Source organism: Lingula anatina, chromosome 3 (genome assembly GCF_051362555.1).
Source record: "Lingula anatina isolate TDL-2025a chromosome 3, LinAna3.0, whole genome shotgun sequence".
Classification (NCBI taxonomy): domain Eukaryota; kingdom Metazoa; phylum Brachiopoda; class Lingulata; order Lingulida; family Lingulidae; genus Lingula; species Lingula anatina.
This window is the reverse complement of record NC_141769.1, coordinates 33,453,514-33,479,281: the sequence shown is the minus strand read 5'-3', so window position 1 is coordinate 33,479,281 and position 25,768 is coordinate 33,453,514. Positions and strand designations below refer to the sequence as shown.

At 38.0% G+C, this 25,768-nt stretch overlaps 3 protein-coding genes across 3 annotated transcripts; all 3 read left to right on the top strand.

Annotated features, from left to right (window-relative positions):
* The first annotated feature begins 82 nt into the window (after positions 1-82).
* On the top strand, positions 83-6,459 carry LOC106179791 (sodium/glucose cotransporter 4). Its single transcript, XM_087009938.1, has 14 exons — positions 83-202; positions 506-577; positions 1,081-1,185; positions 1,509-1,568; positions 1,925-2,135; positions 2,445-2,525; positions 2,844-3,052; positions 3,535-3,670; positions 4,069-4,176; positions 4,374-4,524; positions 4,824-4,992; positions 5,314-5,529; positions 5,841-6,018; positions 6,247-6,459. The coding sequence occupies exons 1-14, from the start codon at positions 119-121 to the stop codon at positions 6,456-6,458; spliced, it is 1,992 nt and encodes a 663-aa protein (XP_086866064.1). The 5' UTR covers positions 83-118; the 3' UTR covers position 6,459.
* Positions 6,460-7,120: 661 nt separating this feature from the next.
* Positions 7,121-11,765, top strand: LOC106179790 (microfibril-associated glycoprotein 4-like). The gene is made up of 4 exons (XM_087009937.1): positions 7,121-7,455; positions 7,821-7,845; positions 8,979-9,099; positions 10,711-11,765. The coding sequence occupies exons 1-4, from the start codon at positions 7,126-7,128 to the stop codon at positions 11,213-11,215; spliced, it is 981 nt and encodes a 326-aa protein (XP_086866063.1). The 5' UTR covers positions 7,121-7,125; the 3' UTR covers positions 11,216-11,765.
* A 2,541-nt stretch (positions 11,766-14,306) lies between these two features.
* Positions 14,307-23,393, top strand: LOC106179789 (microfibril-associated glycoprotein 4). Its single transcript, XM_087009485.1, has 5 exons — positions 14,307-14,799; positions 15,149-17,729; positions 18,491-18,515; positions 20,793-20,913; positions 21,124-23,393. Exons 2-5 carry the CDS (start codon positions 17,391-17,393, stop codon positions 21,635-21,637), a joined length of 999 nt encoding a protein of 332 aa, XP_086865611.1. The 5' UTR covers positions 14,307-14,799; positions 15,149-17,390; the 3' UTR covers positions 21,638-23,393.
* The last annotated feature ends 2,375 nt before the right edge of the window (positions 23,394-25,768 follow it).

Sequence of the window (25,768 nt, the reverse complement as noted above, 5' to 3'; positions counted from 1 at the left end):
GTAGTAGAATACTAACCCAAGTAATATTGATAAATTACCCTTATCTACAGTCATTGAAACAGGGGTCACAGAACACATTATCGTCTTTAACTTGTGCAGGACCTTGTGGCCTTCAATCATGGCGCAGGAAAACACCTTGGAGGTAGCGGACTACGGCGTCATGGCCGGCCATTTTGTCCTGACGGTTGCCGTGGTGATATGGGTAGGTTCGATGTAGGTTTAGATAGGTTTTAACACCCGAGACGTTTTTATTTTCAAAATCCTCTCCATGCTTTTTTCGCTAAAGATCGGGCTGACTTTGAATGATGTCAATCAGTATTATGACCATTACCATCGTCACCATTACAAATTACCAGTAAATTGCAAATAATAACTAAGAAAATCAACATTGTCTTTCCCGGTCAGAAGCAACGGAGATATTCAATATGCCAGAAACTCGCGTTGGGCCTATTCGCTCGTCAAACTGAAAGTGTGCCCGTTGCTGTTGAAGTTGTTCTTTTTTCAGTCTATAACACGATCCAGTCGAGGTCACTCTCATGGCTATTTCTTGGCGGGTCGGGACATGGCGTGGTGGCTGGTAAGGTGCTACAAACTTAATTCCAAACACTTTAATAAAGGTTTAATGAGGGTTTTCTTTCCATATCTTGAATTAGGTCTGTAATACGTGCAGTATTACTTCATTTAACAATAATATGACTAAATTTTCTAAAGGTAAGAAAAATGTCCTCTTCATCCTCACACATGCACTAATCATTTTTTTTTTTTTTTTTTTTTTTTTTTTTTTGCTAGTTTCTTTTTGCTTAAACGATAACAGTAACCTCGGCGTTAAAGCTTTACCATGCAGTCACTTGTACTATTGAACTGCAGTTCTACTTGAACCACATACAGTTTAAAGTGTTACCATTGTATGTTTCTATCAGTGGATTCCACACGCACTGGAGATAACGGGATGTTTATGTATTACGTATATATATAGTGCACGTGTACAGCATCTCTGTATTGCGTAATATGCAGCGATTGTGTTAGGTGTCCACGTGGCTCAAGTGTAGAGCAAAATCATTGTGTTAGTTGTGATTTTAGGTCGGATTCTCCCTGTACATCAGCGACATTGGGAGCATCAGCCTGATCGGTATAGCAGGGGCGGCAGCAGCTGATGGAATAGCCGTGATATGTTATGAGTTCACGGTAAATGATAAAAATCAGATTGGCAACTGAATTTTTTTTATGTTTTTATTTTACCACGCAACTGATTAGGAAACATTTTAAAGAATGTCATTGTTTGCTTTTATCAAGTCTACAACATGATATTTTTATGATTCAAGTGTTAAACTTTTCAATTTCTAAACTAAGCAGAATTTAAAAAAGATGAATTTCTATCAGAACATTATATTTATTTGAAGTTTTTTACCTCCCTGTATAAGAACCTGCGAGAGCTTGATTTATGTGTTCTCCACATGTTGCAATAATTATAAGCTTAAGTTAATATTGAACGCTCCTTTTTATTGCAGGGTATTTTCTGTGTTCTTCTTCTTGGATTTGTGTTTGCTCCTGTTTATATATCAGCGTCGGTAGGTGTGTGTTTTAAGGGGTATCAGGCATAAAACCCCAGTAGGTCGTTTCTACTCGTATTTACTCGTAAGCTCATCGGATAAGGATGTGAATCGTCAAATTCAAAAACGCAACAGTAAAATTAAGAAAGTGATAATAGGGACAGTAAACGACCGAAAATATAACTTTTATATAGCTCATTAGCATCTTAAAGCATGCTTAATCTTTAAGTATAATAAAAATTAACCTAACATTAATGTCATTTTATTTCGTGTAAGGCTTAACTCTTAATATACAAGTCTGCATTTAAAAAAATAATTAAATTTAAAAAATAATTGATATTGCGTGAATATTAAAAATTGAACTCATTAACCAGGTATATACAATGCCAGAGTACCTGCGGAAGCGGTTTGGCAGCCGTCGTCTCCAGATCTACCTGGCTGTCCAGAACCTCCTGTTACTGGTATTCACCAAGTTGTCTGCCGGGGTGTTCGTGGGGGTGTTAATAGTGCAGCAGGTGCTCGGGTGGGACGTTTACCTGTCCTTACTAGTACTGCTTACTGGAACTGCACTGTACACACTGTTAGGTACATTGTCAACTGTCAACAGTCAGTTATTATTGGGCGCTGTGTTTTATAAGTTTATTTTATATATCAACATTGTATACAACTTAAAATATTTAGTTCATATTGTTAAGTCGACCTTTACATAAACCTACATGGTGATATGTGTACCCAGTATGTCGATAACTATGTAATTACAATTATAATCGATGTGATTATTCAACCGTTTATATCTATATATTATTTGCTTATCTTTCTTCGTATTAATTCATTCATTTATTTTTATACGCATAGATTAATACTTAAAAGCAAGGGCATCTTTTTTCCTTTCAGGAGGGCTAACAGCTATTATATATACAGATGCTCTTCAAACAGTAGTCCTATTGGTGGGCTCCACAGTTTTGGCCGTTATAGGTATAGTGTACACATATTGACTGTCACGTTCTTCCTCCTTGTGCATGGATCAGTTTTCACTCACACATATAATCCTATCAGTCGCACTACACTGTCCGAGTCATAAAAAGTTAGTTACTTTTGTCAAACATAATAAGAAAAGTACACACACACAAACACAAAGAGAGAGATTGAGAGAGGTAGGTTATTTTTGGTAAATATTTGGCATTTTACAGATGATTTTGAAGTTTCAATGTGTGGGGAGGGGGTACGTCTTTTGAAACAAAATTACGCACCTATCCAGGATCCGCCTATGTTAATATATCGCGTTATTTCCAGCTCTGGTAAGAATTGATGGGTACGACGGTCTGCAGTCGCAGTATTTCCTGTCTTTACCAAATGGAGAGTTACATGGAAACGGGACATGTGGGCTACCGGACCCCCAGGCCTTCCACATCATCCGGGACATTTCGGACACACACTACCCGTGGACAGGGTCAGTATTCGGGGCTAGTGTCCTCTCAGCCTGGTACTTCTGCACTAACCAGGTCAGTATAACAATTACCTTGGATATAGCAGAATTAAAACGGGGTTTCGCCAATTGCGTCCTCAAATTACATGTATTCTCTACGAGAACCACAGATTGATTTTTTTACTAGATGTTAGCAGATATATCTGAGGCAAATTCTTGTGCACTTTTATGCATTTGTGCACATAATCGATGTCATCATATCAAAATCCTGTTGAAAGTTGTCAGAAAAAGGCAACAAAAATTGACCATGAGGATCTTAAACGTACGTTGAGGGCACTAATCCATCAAACGACTAGTCAATAAACTAAATAAACTTAACTTCAGCATGCATGTTTATAGTATAAACGAATACAAGGATATACAGTACGCTGAGCCATGTTTATCATTATGAAACCGACATCATAACTTAAGCACACAAATTATGAAGTAAAAGAATCCTGTACACTTAATCCTCCCGAAAGAAAGCATCACATTTTTTCCTGTTTATATTTCTATCAGGTTCTAGTACAGAGGACGCTAGCGGCAAGGAACACCCTCCACGCCAAAGCTGGTTGTATACTGGAGGCGTATCTGAAGGTTCTGCCATTGTTCCTCATTGTGCTGCCCGGGATGGCCAGTAGAGCTTTATTTTCGGGTACTACTATGTTTAACATGTAATGAATATACAGTGATTAAATTAATGTATTTTAACGTCTTTAACTTGGTTTTTAAAACATTGATTTTTTTATCCCGTTTACCCAGATCTATAAGCGTTTTAAACCAAACTTATTTACTGACAGAAATTGTAGCTGTCATTATGGTACCTGTCTGACAATAACTCAGCTGTACCAAAACGCTGTTCTGTAATATTTATTAAACCGCGTCAATTTGTTTGAGTATTAATTTACAAAGCGGTATTAGGCGTGTTTCAAAATGACAATGTAAACGGCGGCCAAACTTACTGTTATATAAGTATATGCATTTACAAAAACACGTGATGATAAACGTGTGTAAATCTTCCTTGATTTTGACATAATTGTCTATATATTTAAGACACAGTGGCATGCGCTAGCCCCGAATCTTGTACAAGAGTGTGCGGGAATTCTAAAGGATGCTCCAATATTGCATATCCAACGCTGATATTGCAACTTATGCCCGTGGGTTAGTTCACGTTATATTATAGGCCTAATTCAACATTTACATTTAAATATCTGCACTGCTAATTTGTGGAGGAATATAGGGGCATAATGTAAACACATCATCTGCAGTAACAAAAAAAACTATTAACTAGTTAGCTGACAAACTAATATCATTTTGATATTTCGTATTCGTCAGATGACAAATTATCCCATTTTCAGGGTTAAAAGGTTTGATGTTAGCCGCCATACTCACGGCTTTGATGAGTTCCTTGTCGTCTATATTCAACAGCGGCAGCACAGTATTTACTATAGACATATGGAAGAAGATTAGGAAAAGAGCATCTGAATGGGAAATTATGATTGTTGGGAGGTAAGCAAGTTTTTTATTTCAGTTGTATTATCTCTGTAAATCTAATTTTCTATAGTAAATTCATGCATATACATGTATGTTGGCTTGTATGTTGTTTTTCGCTGAAGATCATGCCCAATAAATAACCAATTATCCATCATTGTGTTAAAATGTCAATATAAAATTCAACAGAAATAGATGATTGGAAGGTTCATCATGCCGTATGTATTGACCAAGGGGAGTATTATTTATTGTCCGTTGACGTCATTAATACTTCAGTATGCAAACTGTAGCAATCATCAATATTTAACATCTTTCAGATTGTTCATCATTGTATTTGGTGGATTCAGCATTGCTTGGTTGCCGATAGTTGGCGGGGCACGAGAGGGGCAACTGTTAAACTACCTCCAGTCTGTCAACTCTTACCTTGCCCCGCCAGTGCTGGCCTGCTTTGTTATGGCGATAGCCTGGAGCAGGGTGAACGAACCGGTAAATTCCTCACTGTTTAATGCTGTTTCAGGAGAGAAAGGCGGTTGTTTTAAAGCATGTACTAGTAGACGTGATAATCCTTCTTCACAGTTGTTTTTACGTATTGAGATTTATCACTGCGTTGATAAAACTGCTTAATAAAATTTGATTTTATTATTAAGGTACGTGCGATACTTCACTTTAAAAAAAAAAAAAAACAGGTCACCGGAGAACGTTTTGCAATATAATATGCAAATCCTTTTTCCTCCGTCTTCTTTAATATTGTATATCATGAAAAATTGATTTTTTTTCCTATGGCTGGCCATTTTTTATTCTTTTCAGGGCGCTTTTTGGGGACTACTGGTTGGGCTCATATTGGGAGTCGCCAGAATGATAGCAGACTTTGCGCTCCCAGCACCACCTTGCGGAATCCCAGATAACCGACCAGGAATTCTAAAAAAATTTCATTTCCTGAACTATGCATGTGTATTATTTGTTCTGTGTATAATTGTCACTGTTGTGGTTAGCATCCTCACCAAACCTCAGGAGAAAAAAAATGTAAGTTGAACTATATATTCATGTATTTTCAAGGTTTTATGAAATTGAAAAACGTTTAACCCTACGCTTTTACATATAGTAACTCATTTAATACTGTTTATAAAAGAAACGGAAGCTTTTTTTTTTCATAGAAATTGCTCATGTTGCATATCATTGCGTTTCCATGTAGTATTATCCACGTCACGCATGCAAAATACACGCCGTAAACTGATTCCTTATTTATGTCACAATGGCGCAAGTTTGTATGTGGTTCAAACTTAAAAACTGACCTCAAAAATAACGTTTTATAAAATTTTATTTATTCATTGTAGCTGGTAAGACTAACTTGGTCCACCAAGAGTGATCTACACCTAGATGAAGATACACGAACAGAACCTAAAAATATGGTATTTTCCGTATCAAAAGAAATAGGAGCACTGGAGATATCGGAGGAGATCCCGGAAGATATATCTGAAGCAAGTGGACAGGGCTCATCTACAAAAGCCACGCGTGGGTGTAACAAACATGAACTAGATATAAAGTGCATTTCTGAACAGAATTAGCTTTTTTCAAAATTTTGAAAGATTTAAGGTCATTATATAACCGTATTTTTAAAAAGATTGACTTCAAATGTTCCAGCAATTGAAACATTTTAAACCCCTCCATTGCTGAGGATCGTACATGTACCTGTAACTGATAACAAAACCGATCTACTATTTTTTTCCCATCATTTTTCAGTAGAATTACCTGCTTGGAAGAGGATCCTATACTGGGTATGTGGCTACAATGCTTTACACAACGAAAGCGAAAATACTGAGGAACACAAAGCTATGGAAAGAAGAATGGCGCTTTTGGTCATGGAGGAAAATCCCAAGTGGCGGAGAGTTGTCAATGTCAATCTCGTCATTTGTCTGAGCGTTGGGGCATTTTTATGGGGTTTCTTCAGGTAACTGAGATCCAGACGAGAGTATCAAATCAGGACCACATTGAGGCATTCGCTGAAATGAGACGTTTTGCTGATCTTTTCGAACTCTTGGTTTAAAGTGATTTTTGCAATAGGAACGCAGGGAGACGTTTCGGGGAACACAATACTAAAATTATATACTTCGCCTTGCCTTTTGTGTGTTAATTACGTCCGCTTTATGCGTATAGTAAAGGGTGTATAAAATGTGTGAGATTTACCCTGTAAATGCTCTCGGTTTCTCCAGGGGCCAGCTGTTATGAAAATACGAATTAGATACTAAATAATGCACAACCAGTTAGTGTTATTCACCCATTTAGGCAATTTATGCATACTGTACATGTATGTTCATTAAAGGACCGTCGAGGTGTAAATTCGTTATCAAACGTGATGTAATGAGTTTCCGATATCTGTTCAATAGGTCAAGATCCAATCGGTTCAGGCAGGATCAAGGCCGTACACATGTTACATTGTTAACGTAAATGTATTGATTTTGCATTGGTTTCTGGTGTAACATGACGCAGAGGTAAACTGATATCAACAATATATGTCAAATAAATTTTAATTAAGTGCTGGGGCTGATCAATAAAAACATCAGACGGCTCAGTCGTTCATTGTTTATCGCTATTAGGCCTACATTTCACATCTTGGCAGCAATGTGGAAAACACGGGCGTTCTGCTTTCTGGTCATCTTTGCATTAACTTTGTGTTTATGTCGGGCACAATCTGACAGTAGCACAAACGATGATGCCGATGCCTTCGTTTTCCGTCGCGATAAATACTTGTCAAACTCCGTGCTACAAACCAAACCAATTCAACGCAGATTTCAGAGTTTAGAGTGCGCACGGGACTGCGTTAAGGACCCTCTTTGTAAGTCATTTAATTTAAGATCGAGCAACACCCTTTGTGAACTGAACTCAGCCGCAGATCTTTCCGCTACAGGAGCGTCACTGTCTGATGAATCGGGAAGTCAATACTATTTGAAGGTAGGCCAGAGAATATGAAGATGTCTACGATACAATTTTTTTTACCTGGGGGATGAATTTTTAAAGCTCATTTTATTACGATGATACTGTGTTTTTAGATACCTTTACTTAAAAATACTCGACGAAATATCGTGCTATTGTTTGGTAGAACCAAGTTTAGTGGCATGCACTTAGTATCATGACCTTTCTTTCAAGAATCTATCTTTCTCACATTAAAGCCTGTGATCATGCATCACAATTTTTCATTTCCTGTCAAAATTTATTTTGAAAAAAAACTTGCAGACAGAAAGCAGGAGAATAGTTTTTTTTTTTTAGATTAAAACAAAGTTGTATCTTAAGTCACCTATTATTTTTGTCAATTTTAGCTCCCGCATGACTGCGCTGAGTACGGTGAGTAGTCTTTCACTGAGCAATTTCCTTTTTCTTTCATGTTTGTTTCTCCACATTCCTTAAAACGCAAAAGTGAACATAGGATTTGAACTTTACTGAAAACATTTTGAAGAATTTTATGGTAAGAAAAGATGTAAAGAAAAGAAAATAATTTTGAATTGCTATTTGGTAATTTTAAGCCTTGAACAGTTTAAGAGTAAACATCAAAACTTATTCCAGACGATTATGTTTGCAGCGATCTATTGGAGGTGTACTAATAGCTTTCTATCTCCTGTTTAATTATTGGAAACAGTAAGCTGAACAGAACTAAATTTAGATATAACGATTCCGATCATAATAACAATAACGAATTCCGATACACACTTAAAACAAGACATTTGCTTTATTGAATACCAATATTGCTTTACCGTTCAAATGAGACGTTTAAAAGGAATAAAAGGGTTCCTGGGTCAGTCTCCATGCTTGACTGTTGACAACACCACCAGTTAAAACACGCTGTATTCGCATACATTATAGACACGTCTTGTAACAGATTCATCCTGCTGCTTGTCCTTCAAACAATGTGACAAAATTCTGTTTGTATTAAGAGTTATAAGGGGACACTACCTACCAGACGTTCTGCCAATTACTGTTACAAAATCGATATCATGCTTTAACTGTACTTTGCAGAATAGTGTGCCTATAAGAGCGTAAACAAATTCACTTGGTACTCAACGAACTAGATGTATTTTCATTATTATCCTATTATTCGAACCGCCAGGATAATACAGGATAATTCAAATAGCCAGCTAATCTACAAAAGCATAAAAGCATGATTTCTACGGGTACAACATGCATCTGTAGTTGTCTTTAACAGAATATTCGGTATTGTAAAATCGAGAAAGTCAGCCATAGAAATTATGATGTAAAAATTCATTCTGCCAATTACATGTAGGTCATAACTTCGAAAACAGCACTAGAACTAATCAATTATAGATAATGAAATAAATAAACAACAATCAACTGACAAAATGCATTACACTTTGATCGAATATGTAGTTGATATCTCTCTCTCTCTCTCTCTCTCTCAGTAATATATAATACGGCGTCCCCTCTGTTAAATCTTTCTGCATATTTGTATATACGTGTTCTAGAAGGAGAAGATGGACTTCATTGGATTTATGTCCCCGGCATGAAGAAAACTCTCCGGGTGTACTGTGAGCAAGGGTGGACTGTTCTCATGCGGCGGACAAACACAGAGTTGAACTTCAATAGGTAAGCTATGACCCTATTCCCATACCTAGATCGATCTAGCGGGATCGGTCCATCTCTGAGTGGTTTTTCGCTTAAGTTCTTTCAGATTAAGCGGCTGAAGCTGATAAATGACAGTTACTTACCCCTGAACAGCTTTAGTAAGCGTGCCACACTTCGAAGCCGCTTAAGATGAAGGCAATTTAGCAAGAAACCCTTCAAAGATGGACTGATCCTGTTAGATCGATCTATGTATGGGAATGGGGTTTATGACCTCTATGAACACAGAGAAGAATAACAAAGAGAGAAGCCAATAATTTTTTTATATCTGTTGTATTCCCAGTTTCTTGGGGCGGTCAATTTATGGGATTTTCACAATTATGACCTTATTTCCAAAGAGAGAGTTCACGGGTGATCAATCGCCCTCTCATATTGACGCAACTTTGTGCCACAGGAAATGTGTGCGTGCAAACATTCAGCCCATTAGAGTAGTGGTTTAAAAACACAACCAACAAAGTTGTGATTATTTTGTAGGAAATTGTATGCTTGATGTTAACGGATGGGAAAAAATTGGCTGCACGTTTCAGTGAAAGCAATATCAATGTGCTCATTTTTTTAGTTCCGGTTGGCAACAATGAGACGTATGTCAGTGGTGTTCGGAGGCATGAAAATGATTTTATTGCTAGTAGACTATAGTTCGATCTGTGACAGAGCAAATTCTGAGTATATGATTATTAATGTAATGGGTACACCTCATCCTACATACATGTACACTAAGCCTAAAGCCTTGACGATTACAAAAAATTAAGCAGATATCTCTGGATATTCATGAAAGTGGGGTGAAATTTAAGTCTGAAAATAATGTGCAGTTACGGAGGGCATGCCTGACGCATACATTTCTTTGATATCGCCAAAAGGTGACCCCACCTTACAACCAGGGTTTCTAGTCACCTTATAATCAGGGTTTCTAGTGCCGACAACTTCGTTTTAAGTTAAATTTGGGGGGGGGGGGGGGGGGGGGGGGGGGGGAGTCCATTACAATTTTAAAGGTTCACGTTGTACATGTGCACTGGTATATGGTAAACGTAGTATTTTATCCTATCATTTTTCTTACCTTTAGAGAATTTAGTCATACATGTACTATTAATAAGTTAAGTGTTACTGCACATATAACAGACCTGATTCAAAATGTGGAAAGAAAACCCTTATTAAAGTGTTTGGAATTTAGATTGTTGTATTCCTACCAAACACGTCATGTCTCGTCCTGCCAGAAAATAGCCATGAGAGGGCATGCCTGCCGCATACACTAAGGCTGTATTCCCAGAGCTTTTAGATCGATCTATCCCCGCGGGGAGTCTCACTAGATTACTGTCAGATAATCCGGCTTAAATGTCCGTCCCACCTACTACAAGCTGTAAGGGGGTAATTAACTTTCGTGTCCGCTCGGCTGACAGCTATTTAGCGTGAACCCCCAGGGAGTTAGGTCGATCTAAAGTAGATCGATCTAATCTCTGGAAATGGGGTCTTAGAATCATGTCGTCAAAAAGCTGACCCCCCCTTACAATCCTGGTATAAAGTAAACATGGCAAACGTAGTCTTTTATCTTATCATTTATCTCATTTCTTCAATTCACAGGACGTGGTCAGATTATAGGAACGGATTCGGTGACTTGGAAGGCGACCATTGGCTGGGACTGGAGGCGTTCCATCATCTCACCAACCAGGGAAACTACTCCTTAATGACCGAAGTCAGGGACAATCTGACAAGCACTTATTTCTCGGATGTCCACGTCGATTTCCGTGTCGGGCCAGAGGATGAGGGATATATCCTGTACGAGTTCCCTCTTGGCGATGGAAATCTGACTAGTTCCGCAGAAGATCAGTGGTATATCAACTACGACATGATGTTCTCGGCCTATGACAAGGATCAGGATACGACAAGTACCTCAAACTGTGCGGCTACATTCGGAGGGGGATGGTGGTACAGGGCATGCACCTTAGTTTCTCTCACCGGGCAGACGACGCATTGTACGTCCGGATGTTACGCCTATTTCAAGCACAACGGTGTCCCATTTGGCGGGAATGGTTCGGATGACATCTTGCTCAATTTTGCCGTTATGAAGATCAAGAAGATTGGCTAGCAAATAAATATCTCATCGAATTATTGTCGATGTAATTTTGAATTAAAAATATGTATGCGGATACATAAAGAGTCAAGTGGGCACTGTAAGTGTTCGATAAATACATGTAACACCTGAAAATTGACACTGACTTTGAAATGCGTCAAAACCGATTGCATACTGGTAAATGAAAACTTTTTATCAAACTGGATAGTTCAGGATATTTATTTGATCAATTAATTTGTGATTAAGACATTCAAAATGCAGCTATACTTTACTACAACAGAACAAGCGAGTATATTCGTGTGACGAAATACTTTATCAAGTTTTGAAACAAAGTGCACCCGAGTTGATTGAAAATTATCTAAAAACAACGACAAGTAGGCCTTTTAAAGGGGATAATTTTCAGTCTGCAATATTGTGTTTAAAAGGCCACATAAATATTTTATTTTAAAATAATTGAACACTTTCAAATATTTTATATGCAGTTAAGTAAACATGTAATGAAAATTTTAAATACTATTTTTTTTAAATAAATCTTGACGTTATGTGCAAAACCATGTGTTAATATGACTCTTTATTCCATACTGTGTACTGTGTACTTGTGTATGTCAATGGCTTATAGATCACAACATTAAAAATTGCAGGATACTCTGATAAAATGTCGATATGAAAGGTTTCAACAATTGTCACTTCAAACAACAGCAAAAATCAATACAACTCCAATGTCCGAGATTTGCTTAGAAAGGATTAATACTTTTGTTGTAGCACACGCAGCCTAAAACTTCCACTTTACATAACTCAAGAGTTTAAATAAGAGGCGATGTCTATGTTTGTTTGCATGAATTGACGTATAAGTACTAATCTAAATGTACCAGAATAAAGGCTCAATGAAACAGTTCTTTGTTCAACTGAAAGGAAGAAAGGGAAATATCTCTGGGAGTAAACAACCAGGCCGTATGAACACAGGATCGGTATTAATGAGTGGTGTAAGTGTATCAGTGAGGTAGACCTTATGTAAACAGATGCCCTAGCAGGGATAGAACGGAGAGTATTTTTTCTTTAGATAGTTATACTGAAAAATATCCATGATGTTTACATCCTTACACACACAATACTTCTTTGAAATCATGTAGGTTTTGTCTAGATGTCATCTAGAATTGTTCACAACGTCTACATGCTAGTAGTCTGTTTCAATTTTTTTTTTCTTTTTTTTTTTTTGTGTGATTAAATTTTATTTACTGTTTTAGATACCCCTGATATCAGAGGGTATATTATTAATTAACCTGGAACCGACTTCTGACGAGCTATGATACAAGCCAGATTCGGTGTGGGAAGGGGGGGGGACTCTGTAATCAGAAAAATACCCTGAGAGAAGTAAGACGGTATACTCCTGAACTTTTCATGTCACGAACTTAAAAACGTGAGTGACATGCCTAGCTGCACTGTTATTGATTGTATTAGTTGAGATAGGTTGCAGCCAGGATCCAATACGGGAGTGAAATGTGAAGTCGCAATGCAACTGATTGTGCTAGTTGAGAAATGTCGCAACCAGGAACCGATTGCAGTTTGTTCTCATGCAGTATCCAGTGGTGTTATAGCACAGGTATTGGTGAAATGTGGGAGTTCTCTTGTAAAAAGCCCGAAAAATAAACCTATTCAGCACTCGTAAGACTCTCTATTCTACAGAGATTATTTCGGTTCCAGGGAAAAGCAAATTGGGTCACGTGACACCCTCAACACGCTCATTAGCCACGGGGGCACAGCCCCCCCTCCCCTGTATTCCTTCAAAAAAGTATTGGTATAACGAACGTTGAAATTCAAATGTTTTATACTTGTAACCTTCATATTACATTCAATAGTCCCTTCCTAAAGTGTAGTGAAATATCGTACTCAAGAGCAATTTGATCAGATAAAATTGATCAACATGTGTCATTCCCACGAAACTTAATACTTAATGATGTAACAACTCACTTTAATGATTTGTGAGGTGGGGTCTGTCATATTTGCGCATCGTATTCATCTAATTAGCCGGTGGTGATATCATCTCATCATGTTACCACCTGTACGTGTAAGTCTCATTTTTCTGAGCGCGTCTTTTCTTCTCAGATTTATTTCACTTTCACATGTACATCCAACCGCAGCTGATGATGTATCTTCGACAAACGGGATATCAACATTTTTTGTCGGCACAAATGGGAAATATTTGCCGCACAATGTCATCGACACGTGGGAACATTCCACGGCAGTTGACTGCTCTTTCAAGTGTCTGAACAACAAGGATTGTAAGTCCTTCAATATACGGTCTGCTGGGGCTGTTTGCGAGCTGAACAGGGACTCTGATGTTAAAATTGGCGGTCAGAATCTGATAGACGAAGCAGGTAGCAGGTACTATTTAAAGGTAGTGGTCCTTTACTTTTAAGATATGTATACACGCCAGATATATCACAGTGATTGCGTATTTTTTGGTATTTCTTGTTATGTAAAGTTCAATATAACAAGTCCGAAAGATTATCAGATGTTGCTGTCATACATGTAGATGTACGTGAAACATATATATATATATATATATATATAGTCTCATTGTCCTTTTTTTTTAATTTTACGAAGTATCCAGAAGATTGCAGTGACTACGGTAAGTTTTCGTTCTTTCATTTTTAATGCACATTTTACTTGTACTTATACTTAGTCTACAACACACTTAAAACGTGAATTCTCATTTTGGAACATTCCTGTTTACTTTAATTCAAATTTCTTTATCTATAAATGCAGGGTACATGAGCGGGAATGGATATTAGAATACGTGTGTGTGTGTGTGTGTGTGTGTATTCACTCTTTGACCTTGAAATTATCCCATAAACTTCGTTTTCATTGACAGATCTAAGAGAGTATAAAACTTACTTACTACTTACAGGTGAATTGTTGTCGTTTTGATTCCTGACGCAGTCCCCTCTCGGTTTTCCACTAACCCACTTTGAACAATTTGCACTGTGTCGGGATAGAAAACACTCTTTTTGAATTCGGCTGGCTTTTAGTTTTCAGTTTATTTTTACAATTGCTGTATTGTTTGCTGATACATGTAGTCGATAAGCCGATTAGCCTATAAGCAGGTCACTGAAATAAAAAACACAATATACCTAACAAATACAAATACAATTTAAAACTATAATATTCATTAATTCATAAAATTAAAGCAAACTTCAACACTTACATAACTGTAGAGTCTATAAAGTCATAGCAGGAGAGCCATGTCCCTCTTCTTTCAGAGTCAAGTAGCAGTGTGTGATGTGCAGTAGATGTGGTCTTATGTATCACATGAGTGAACACATTTTCTTGACTGATAAAGTGAACAGTTATCAGTATCTTGTAGTAATCCCAGAACATGCATATCCTCATAGTTTATGTGGTTTTCTTCGTACTTAAATCCACGTAAAACAAAACGGCATGTCAATCAAGTAACAAAGCACCAGGTGTTTTATTTCAGATGGGGCGGATGGAGTTCACTGGGTTTATATTCAGTCCATGAAAAAATCGATTGAAGTTTATTGTCAGCAGGGATGGACCTTGCTGTTGCGGCGGACGGGGCCCGAACTGAACTTCAACAGGTTAAATTATATCTTTGTGAATAGAAATAGCATAACTTCATTAAATTAATCAACATTTTTTGGTAAGATAATAGCAACTTTTTATAACATCCTTTTTCATCTTACTTGAATTTATACATTCGTTTATGCTAATAGACAAGTACATGTAGCCGCCATATTAAATTATGCATTTTATTTTTCTTTCTTATGGTTTGTAAACAAACGGTAGCATTAAAAGAATCATAGACAGCCAGCAATGTTAAGATGAACATTATAAACTCAAATTATTATTATTATTATTATTATTATTATTATTATTATTATTATTTATCTATGCGTTTGAGCATCTCTTTTCCATCAATTACAACAGGGGATGGGATGAATACAGAGATGGGTTTGGTGACGTGGCAGGCGACCATTGGCTGGGGCTGGAGGCGTTTCATCATCTCACGAACCAGGGAAACTACTCCTTAATGACCGAAGTCAGGGACATGTTGACTGACACGTATTTCTCGGACATTCACGTGGGCTTTCGCGTGAGTTCGGAGGATGAAGACTACACCTTGGATATAACCCCTGGTGGGGTTGGGAACCTATCTGCAAATGGCACATCTCATAAGTGGAATCGGTTTTACAAATTCACCACTCTTGATCGAGACAACGACAAGAAAGGATTGGCTAATTGTGCCGTGCAACACGGTGGAGGTTGGTGGTACAAGGCGTGTAGTGTAATCAGCCTCACTTCCAAGATGGCGACACCGTCCTCGTGCACTTCTGGTTGCTGGCGTTGGGCCAAACATGTGGGGATTCCTTTTGGGGACATCGGATCAAACGACATTCTTTTGCGATGGGCCGTGTTGAAAATCAGGAAATAGGATATGTTGTAATATATTGTAATTATTGAGAAAAAATCAATTAATTTTGACGAAAATTGATTACTGGGCTATCTTTACTGTCAAAAGGCAAAGGGGAATTATTCGCTGGCCTAGCTATCCAAATGAAATCCTTGTACATGTACGTGTTGGATATTGACCAACTGCTTACCAGCTTCGGGATCATCGTCGTGCGAAATAAAAAAAAAAAACATATTCCCATGGCAATCTGCCATGTGCAGGGCCGTAGCCTCCGGGGGGGCAGGGGGGGCAGCTGCCCCCCCTGGAAATTGGGGTGCAAAAAAAATAATAATCGCAAAGGTAAAAAAAAATAATTGCAAAGTTGGTATCAATTCTGTGAGGAAAGGCATTCATGGCCACTAGACAATCATTCAACAATCTGTTTACAAAGGTATACTGTTTTTAGCCATCTCAGTTCATGCCAAAAAGCTCACCCTCCCTGAGGGAGCTATCCCCCAGGCCAATTGGCGTGTTGTGTTGAAAGAATGACTGTACATGGCAAAATGAACCCAAAATTTCTGACTTCTGATTGACCAATAAATAACAGTTAAAATGCACCAGAATGCAGTATTATACATACAGTTTTTAAAAATTTTCCACACCGAAGGAGGGGGACACCCCCTCCCACACCCTCCCCCCTCGGGGGCTTCACCCCCTCGTGTCCGCTTACTGCCCCCCCTGGCATTTTGCTCAGGCTACGGCCCTGATGTGACACCGGTCTTAATGGCTGCCAAACGGACGGCGATACCCGAAATGCATAAATGACAGAAATTAATAGTTGATGCCGTTGCACATTTAGTGGATGTCGAGTTTCAAGACAATGTTCACTTTGCGAATAAGTTATTGATTAAAATTTTAGGTTGCAAAAGGTACAGCGTGCAAAATAGACAGCTCACTTGTTTTTGTTTTTTTTTTCAATAATAATCTACTGTAAATGCTTTGCAGCAGAATTAACTTTAAAATGTTTTGCCGATCGCAGGCTTCGACAAAGGGATATTATATCCATATAATGCCGCTTTTCGATCCTGAGGTTGGCGAATCTATAGGCTAGACAGAAAACGGTCATGAAATAGTAAATGGATAGATGTTACAGACATCTTTCAGCAGTGGAGAAGCAGCATGCGTTTAATTTATAGTTCTTTCAGCAGTGGAGAAGCAGCATGCGTTTAATTTATAGAGCAAAATGCTCTATTTCTATTTGACGTTGAAGTATACACAGTATCTTACCTGTGAGTAGAAGGCTGCTTCCGTTACGGATGTTACTTCGGGCCTACTTCACTCTGAGCACAAATGAATCGTGTACCACTGCTTAAAAGCATCAATAGTGCTTAATTATCACTGCGAATTAGAAGCAGGATCGCAAAGAATGCCATTTTTCATACTTCAAATTCGGAGTACGCTTTTAACAACTGAGAAGTATCGTTGAAGCACGATTGCATGATTGGCATGAAGTACGTATATTACGTTTTTGCGCGGATATGATGTCAGCGTTACCATTTCACTTTAAACCTTTTGGGGTTTAATCAACAGCAAGGACCAATGGTAACCGCCTCCATTGGTTACTAATGGCTGTTTCCTGGACATAAATTGTAACACGTAATTATGCTCCAGCATCAAGTTACAAGGTGATAACATTTTAGGGCATTGTTATATCAATATCTGCGCGCTCGTATTTATTGCGACAGTTTAAACCAAGACTTTTTGGTGCACTACTTCGATATGTCAGCGCACAGGGTAGTCCTGCTCTGGGGGTGCGTTTTTAGCCTGTTTTTGGCAAATATGTATGTATACGTAAGCTCAGCTGGCGAAACTACTTTGGCTAATGATATTTCTAATTTCTTCTTCGCCACGGACGGGAAATATTTTCCTAACAGTGTTATTGAAACGTGGAGAGATTTCACAAGTGTTGAATGTGCCATGAAGTGCATGAAGAACATGGACTGCAAATCTTTCAATATGCGGGGGACTGAGGCAATCTGTGACCTGAATTCCCGTTCAGATATCAGTTCTAAAGATGACAATTTAACAAACGAAGCGGGAAGCAGATATTTCTTCAAGGTAAATGCTTTAGTTCATTCTGTTTTGACTTCCCTTGTATGGTGTATTGACTGTATAATTACATCTATACACTGTTGGTGTTGTAGAAAACTGACCAGGTTTGGATGGATGGGGTCTGCCGATGCTTTAAGTTTTGTGGGGTTCTGGTTTATTTTTTTCGATTTTTTATATACTTCTCCAGTTTTTCGGGTGTAAGCCGAGTAGGTCTAAGTGTTGTTACAGAAGCGTTTCTGTGGCCACCGTTCCTTTCCCCCTTACAAAGCTCCCCATATAAATTGGCTTTGTTATGCTATCATTCTCCGTTCATTTGACATGTCCGTCGAAGCTTAGCATTCAGGATCAGGGGGAGGGGGATGGAATAGCTCAATTATATAGCAAAATTGTTTTCCCAAACTGATGAAAGGCAAAATAACATAAAACTTGGGGAAACAACGAGAAGGTGGTGCAGACCACAACTTCTCATCAGCAACATGTCTCCGCAAAAAGTTTTTTCGATCCTTGAAATTTTGGATTTGAGACGAGACAGGACATTAAGAGAGGCGTCCAATCTATACCTACTAAGAACACTAGCGAGAAAGGAGTTAAACTGGAAATTTTAATTGTGTTTGAAAATTACATATCGGGCAGTTATTATATTATTTCTAACAATGTCTGGAAAGAATGGGCTGTGTGTTTATTGGAACGACTCCCCCACTTTTGTTTGACAGTATCCCAAAGTTTTCTGAAAGTAACTGGAAGTCTCTTCTTTTTATTTATAACAGCTACCACAAGATTGCAGTGACTATGGTGAGTACAGTGTACCTAATATTACTACATGTATCATTAAGATTTTACATACTTTGTTAATAAATTTTGATTCCTTCTGTAGTCTACAATAATCTCTTCTGTTTGCTAACACTCAAAATCAAGTCATATTGTCTGTGCACCACTTGACTAAAGATGGCACTGATTGCCTGTACTTACACTGATCGTCATTATCGTGAATGACATTTGTTAATAACACTTATGCCATTTACGTAATAAAGTGGTACACATGCAAATATTTGGCGAAAATCAATGTAATGTGTATACAACACCCAATAGCTTGTTATTAGACTTGTTTCACAGCCTCCCCACTGATTTTAATGGGTCTTTACAGTTTTGATTTCTTGTGTTGCCAACAGTAACCTCTTTCGTTTTGCAAGCACTCAAAATCAAACCATGTTGTCTGTACACCACTTCACTAAAGATGACACTGATTGCCTGTACTTGCACTGATCGTCATTTTCGTGAATGACATTTGTTAACGACACTTATGCGATATACGTAAGAAAGTGGTACACATGCAAATATGAAAAAGTCAATGCAATACGTAAAACAATGTGTTAATAGATCACCTAAAGGCAGAATAAAGATGCATATGAAGTTTCAAGTAGTATAACAAAGAGAACTATCAATAGGCATTGTTTAATTTTAAGCAAAAATTATATTTGAACGGATTTTTCTGGTAGCGATTTATTCAGTTTATCACTTGGCATGTCGAATTTATTTGAGTCGTATTAGAAACTATTAGAAGTGGTTTATATATGTTACTGGGAATCCACGCACCACCGATGCTCGGTTCATATGTACCTTTAAGATTTTGCAATTGCACAAAGTCGCTTTACTTTCCGCTCTCTCTCTTTGTCTCTCTCTCCTTCTTCTCTTTTCTTTCCTGCACAATGATCGTGAGTGAAAGAATGGGTGCATGTGTACTGGAAGATACGAATGCGCAAACACATGCATCTATTCAGTACTCAGTATATGTACCTGTATCAGAGGAATAGAAAAAATGACACAAGAGAAATGAAAACGCCATTATTTTACTAATGGGATATCACAGAATGGACATCTTAACCCGAACCCCTATCTGCCGAGGTTGACAATTGTATTGATTACCCTTTCTGCATTAATAGATTTGAGCATGTTATTGCGTTAAAGATGTTGGTAATACAAATCTAACGATTTCCCATCATTCTGAATTTCGATGGATAGCAGTTGTTGCTAAAGTACACAGGTCCAGCTGCTCAAATACTTGTCCGTTCACAACGCCTTCTTATTTGTTGTACACATTCGTGGGCGATTTACTGAAACCCATTTCGTTTTTCAAGCCTAAGATATAGGACATATCTTTGCGGTTCGATTTCGCGGTCTTAATCATGTGCTTTTACTGCGATATATGTTACAATCAATTTTTTCAAAGAAATGCCCTTGTCCCGGCTCGATAATACTTTAATTATAAAGGCTATTGTAGATAAAAAAAAAACGGAGTGGCATGGAAAACAAAAATCTTAAAACTAAATATTTTACAAGCCTTTGTGTATTGGCATCTGAATTTAAAGAGAGGAAAGGATACGTTGCAATTAGGAAATATAATTCGGGTAGAGTAGTGAATTAAGATCGCATGACATACAGTACGGTTAGAGGCAGGTCTGAAACAGTACAGGTGGTTCGCATTGATTACCTTGCGGAATATACATTACTTAAAATTAATTTCAATTAATTAAAACAGCAAATGTGGGAATTAGTAGTATCTTCCCAAGTCACTCAAGTTTTATCACGTTAAACCTGGAAACTGATTTGAGTTACGAAATTAGTTTTGAACCATTGGATGCACAATGTACAAGTTTATGTCATCTGTTTTTCTTTTCGCCCCGTGGCAACATAATGTCAAGTCCTGTGTGCGAGGTACTGTAGTTCTTCTTTTATGACTCTGACTAGTTGTATTGTGAAATATTTTGGCAGCGCAAATGGCATGGTGAGAGATGTCCATGTGTAGCCAGTTTTATTACCAAAAAGCGGTCAATATCTTCCCTATCACGTGACCGAAACGCTTGAGGTCAGATGTTAATAATAATAATAAGTTTATTGAGCACTAAATAATATGAATACATTTGCAGGCTCTCTAGACTACATTATTTACACAATATATATGGATATACAATTATATATGCTTACATATGTAGTATGTTAAATTACACGTGTTAATGCATATTATGCTATTGTCTGATGTGAATTGAGTTCTAAGTACCATGTATCTTTTAGGTGAGGTAGATGGCGTTCACTGGATATACAGCCATGGCATGAAGAGAGCAATTCAAGTGTACTGTGAACAAGGTTGGACTGTTCTGATGCGGAGAACGAGTGACGAACTGAATTTTACCAGGTGAGATGTTTGCACCATATATACACCATATGGGCTGTAAGACGATTTTTTACATTTGTAGAAATTTTACGATGAATTTAACAGTGCACTTCAATTTTTCTCATGCGTGAAGTCCGAGACTCAGGAAATCGTGCTTGTTTTCTCAAAAACTCCCAAGGCATACATGACGTACCTCACATAGGAACGAATATGTGCATCATTTTTTTTCAGAGAATGGACCGAGTTCAGAAACGGGTTTGGTGACGTGGCGGGCGACCATTGGTTGGGACTGGAGGCGTTCCATCATCTTACCAACCAGGGGAATTACTCCTTAATGACCGAAGTCAGGGACGTCTTGACCGACACTTACTTCTCTCACGTCCTCGTGAATTTCACCGTAGAACCCGAGGAGACACACTACACTTTGGGCCATTTTCCTCAGGGAGAGGGGAACTTGAGTAATGGCGAGCCTTGGCTCTCTATCCAAGGGATGAAATTTAGCACTTACGAGAGCGACAATGACCTGATAAATAACCACAATTGTGCAGAATCGTACGCCGGTGGGTGGTGGTATAATTCATGTTCAGAAGTAAGCCTCACCGGTAAATACAGCACAGTATATGTAGCAGAAAATTGCGCAGGTGAATGTTTTTCCCGTTTCAAGCATAACGGGATACCTTACGGTAGCAATGGCGACGGCGCCGTTCTGCTCCATTGGGCAGTTATGAAGATAAAACAAGTTTAGGGTCTCTGGGTTTAACTCGCCAACCATCAAGGTGACGTAATGGTGGTATCTTTGTTTGCTGATCTCAACAGACCCAGTGTCCTGCTTCTACTCCGGCTGCCCATACCAGGAAAACCCAGGATGTTTTGTAACGTTACCATAACGTTATTTAATTATATAAACGTACAAAGGCGAAATTTTCCAAATATCGTTTGGTTCAACGATTCGTTTGCTGTAACGTCACACAAACAACTTTCGTCAGAATAGATGGTCAAAAGAGATCCTACAGCTTTCTACTCATAGCATCTCACATTATGAAAATATGTGCTCGTATATCGCATATATCGCCCCGTGTCTATGTCCCCCTTCCTTGTTGCTCTCCTTTACAATAATGAGTACTAATTAGTGTTATCACAATTATTATCATTACTTCTATATAATCATAATCAATTAATTTTGTTACTATGAATTATATTAACGCAGGCGAGCACATAAAGCTGTGGCGACGTGCCGCCTGCTTTGAATTTATTTATTATGTATATCTTTATTGCAGAAATAAATCCGTTTAAAAAAATTTTTAATGTGCTCACATTGTGTGACAAGGCTATTATGTCGCGAGTTAAAGTTTGAATATGACAGATGAACGATCATTCAAAACTACCCCCGGTAATTTTGATTTCAGTTGATCATTGAAGTTGTCCCCTAGACAAATATAGATCTGCCAGTAGATGTCTGTGAACCTTGCATGCACCGACACATTGCATTGAAATCAGGATGTCGCCGCAAAATTGACTTTTGAATGTACCAGTGATTATTAACAATGTGAGGGATGTATGCAAACGAACTATGGAAATAGCATAGATTATATTCTTTCATCCGGGAACGTGAGGTCTGATAAAACATAATATTGACCAATAACACCATTAACATAATTCTGACCGATGACGTAATTGCTGATTTATTATAACCAATCATAAGACAGAACTCATGTTATCAATCAGACGACAACAATGGTCTATGACGTCAATGTTGAAACATTTTTAACAACTTGGAGGACATTGACATACATGTATTGAATTGCAAAATAAAACAAATTTTACTTTGGCTTTCAGTCAATACTATGTATGGCTCAAAAGTTCATTGGCCTGAATGTCAGAAAAGGACGTTTTAACAGCGTTGATATTGTCCGATTATTGGCGCGCGCCTTGAGTGATGTATCTTTCCTGAGGTTTACAAAACACCACTTTGGCGGCATACAAATGCCAATATTTGTATAACATTGACTGTTTTCCAGTTTTTGATTACACGTGGATCAAGTATAAATTCTTAACCAGGTCTCGGATTTAACATTCATGGATGTATATCTTCACAAACGCATTCAAGGTTGTTAAAGCGCATTTGAAATCGCAATCAGTATTGCCAACTTGGGGATATCACATTTAATGACCTTGTACATAAGATCAGCTTAGCTTGTGGTTGTATATGAATTGTCACATTGTACGTACACTTCTCATTGTCTTCGATGTCTCCTTTCACTAACTAGTTATCTATTGTATGTGTAACACTATGAAAACGACCGTTGCTACTGATCACCATGTTTACATTCTGAACAACGTCGCAAATATATAGATAGACCGTCGTGGCATGCGTTTAGTGAGTTCACTGCGTTTGTTACCCCAATTTATAAACCACGTGTCAAGTAATAATATAACAATGGCAATAAACTGTATGGGATCTTCCCTGAATGCCAAAAGACAAATAAATGACACTTTAGAGCGAAACCCCGAAATAGAGTATGGCACACGTTGTATACGTACATTGTAATTCAGCAAAACTAACGTCGCCGAAAAATATGGAATAAATGGGTACCACTTAAGTCTGAATGCATATCACTATATCGACTAATGGTGAGCTTGTGAGCGCTTAAAACAAGTGTTAATTGTTGTCATTTATTTCTGGGTGTTCTAGATAATGAATAACCTTTGTTTCCTGTGTTCGTCAAATTGAAATACATGTACTTGTACATCATACAACGGGTCTACACATTTCAGGTACCTTCGTGTCAAGCGCTACAATATGCACACTATTTACCATGTACGATCGGTTAAAACATCTGGTCTCCTGATTGTCTAAAATGAGTATTGATATGACATTTAGTTCAGTTGCAATATTATTTGATGCATGAATAAATAATTCCGTATAGCAACTATTCCCAATAATTGGGCTTTAAACCGACATAATCCGACTGAGCTAAATGCTGGCTATGAGGCAGTTTATGAAGTTCAGGAGTTGAAATCCTGCTGTTCTCTTGGTCAGCTTTGTGTCACATACAGGAGCAGGTGCCCGTTTTTGCCAGTGTACGCTATCTCTGGCAGTGATTGCACAGCCGACGCAATGCCTGCACGTAAACGACCTGCTGCAGGATGGATTTGACTAATTTACAACCTGCATGGAGAGATTTTTAAAAGTGAAATTACGGTAATTATTCACGCTGATTTATAGAGAGACTTCAGTGACCGATAACGTGTTTCCAAAAGTCCGATTTACTGTTCACATTCTGCGTCAAAATGATGGCTTGCTGAGCATTGCGAAGCGAATTAACGCCCCGTTGATTTACGATCCAAATCGAAATCAGAGGCCACTTCACCGTGATAATGATTTTTCTATTTGTTACCAACTTTCAAAGTACAGTAAATCACGGCCTATGTACGCATATTTGACAGAATCGATTGAGGCACTCAACAAACCCGTGATGTCGTGGCTCAATGGACCGCTCGCAGGATTTTAACGAACACCCACTGACACGAAAACTTACTTAAATATCGCTTTTTCGCAAAGCTTTTATATTCAAAACAACACATATGACTATTTATAATCAAACTCAAATTACGCAAACTTCCCCTGGAGAGAATAGGATGATAATACACTGACAGTGATTGAAACATTTAGAGAACTGTAATTCAGTAAGCATGAAAAAACGCCACACCCAATGCTAATGGCGTCCACCTCAGATCACCCACACAATGCTATGACCTTGTAAATATGACAAAACACTAGGGGTCGTTAGAAACAACAGAAGAAAAACATCTTAAATCCTGACCATCTCTATATTATCAAAAGATGTTATGGTGAAAATGAATGTTTCCTGTTTCTCATTTTACATGTTTTACCTTACAGACAGACCTTGCATTTGGGCTGTAGTCGTCTAATTAACTACTCAGTATTTATTGAATGCATCTCACTAAATTCTAGCTGTTCGGCATAAGTTTACAACTAGACCAGTGGCAGCACAATTGACGGTGTGTTAGACCTATATATCTAAGGTGCATGTAAATTGACATGGTGTGTATCACATGATATCTAGTGTTGGAAAAAGTGACAATGGATTACAAAACCAATGTATCATGACATACGTCAACTATCTAGTATAAATTATTACTGTATACCTGTACATGACTATGTCCGTTAAAAAGAAGAGGCGCATTTTTGTCTGAAGCGTGAAATGCAGTTATTGAAATAAAACCTTGACTATTAAATTGGAAATGTTAGTTTAACCACATAATGGATCAGATGATATTTTTGTTTTAGTATATACAATAAACACATATCCAAATATTCAAAGAGCTGCCCATACAAGGGTGAGTTGGGCGGTAGTTAAGAACGAATACGCAGAGGAACCCAATATTAATGACTTTGACGAGGTCGGGCACCATAAGCAGGTAGTTGTACCTCTATGAAATACTTGATCTTAATTCGCACCTTGATTTGCTCTTGTCACATTCCCAAAATGTACACAGAATTGTTTGTGGTCGTTTCCATGACGACGCTTCTGTTTACGTTGCGGTTACCCTGATTAAGAGTATTTATTAATTGTGATTTGTCCGATCTCCTTAAAGCCAACAAATCTCACGTTTCCCTGGTTACAACAAAACGTGAATGAAATGAATGAGTCGAACTTAAAGTTACAGAGAAATATTTCTGACGGTTGATGATTCGCACGTCATGATCACTCACGGACAGCCTGCACTTTCCATTAGTGTAATCTAGCATTTCAATATACAGATGAAATATGTACACTAACTGTGTTGATGTCTTTGAATATATTCTCAGCGTATGCGAATGAAGAGCATCAATTGTCCCTGAATTGGTTGT

What these genes read in the sequence shown, in the direction of transcription:
- LOC106179790 (XM_087009937.1), top strand. Translation starts at nt 7,126, where the DNA reads ATGTGGAAAACACGGGCGTTCTGCTTTCTGGTCATCTTTGCATTAACT. An exon ending in GAAGTCAATACTATTTGAAG is followed by an intron (nt 7,456 to 7,820) that starts GTAGGCCAGAGA and finishes TGTCAATTTTAG; the next exon opens with CTCCCGCATGACTGCGCTGA. An exon ending in ACAGAGTTGAACTTCAATAG is followed by an intron (nt 9,100 to 10,710) that starts GTAAGCTATGAC and finishes TTCAATTCACAG; the next exon opens with GACGTGGTCAGATTATAGGA.
- LOC106179789 (XM_087009485.1), top strand. Translation starts at nt 17,391, where the DNA reads ATGTCAGCGCACAGGGTAGTCCTGCTCTGGGGGTGCGTTTTTAGCCTG. An exon ending in GAAGCAGATATTTCTTCAAG is followed by an intron (nt 17,730 to 18,490) that starts GTAAATGCTTTA and finishes TATTTATAACAG; the next exon opens with CTACCACAAGATTGCAGTGA. An exon ending in ACAAGATTGCAGTGACTATG is followed by an intron (nt 18,516 to 20,792) that starts GTGAGTACAGTG and finishes TGTATCTTTTAG; the next exon opens with GTGAGGTAGATGGCGTTCAC.
- LOC106179791 (XM_087009938.1), top strand. Translation starts at nt 119, where the DNA reads ATGGCGCAGGAAAACACCTTGGAGGTAGCGGACTACGGCGTCATGGCC. An exon ending in CAGTAGAGCTTTATTTTCGG is followed by an intron (nt 3,671 to 4,068) that starts GTACTACTATGT and finishes TATATATTTAAG; the next exon opens with ACACAGTGGCATGCGCTAGC. An exon ending in AACCTCAGGAGAAAAAAAAT is followed by an intron (nt 5,530 to 5,840) that starts GTAAGTTGAACT and finishes TATTCATTGTAG; the next exon opens with CTGGTAAGACTAACTTGGTC.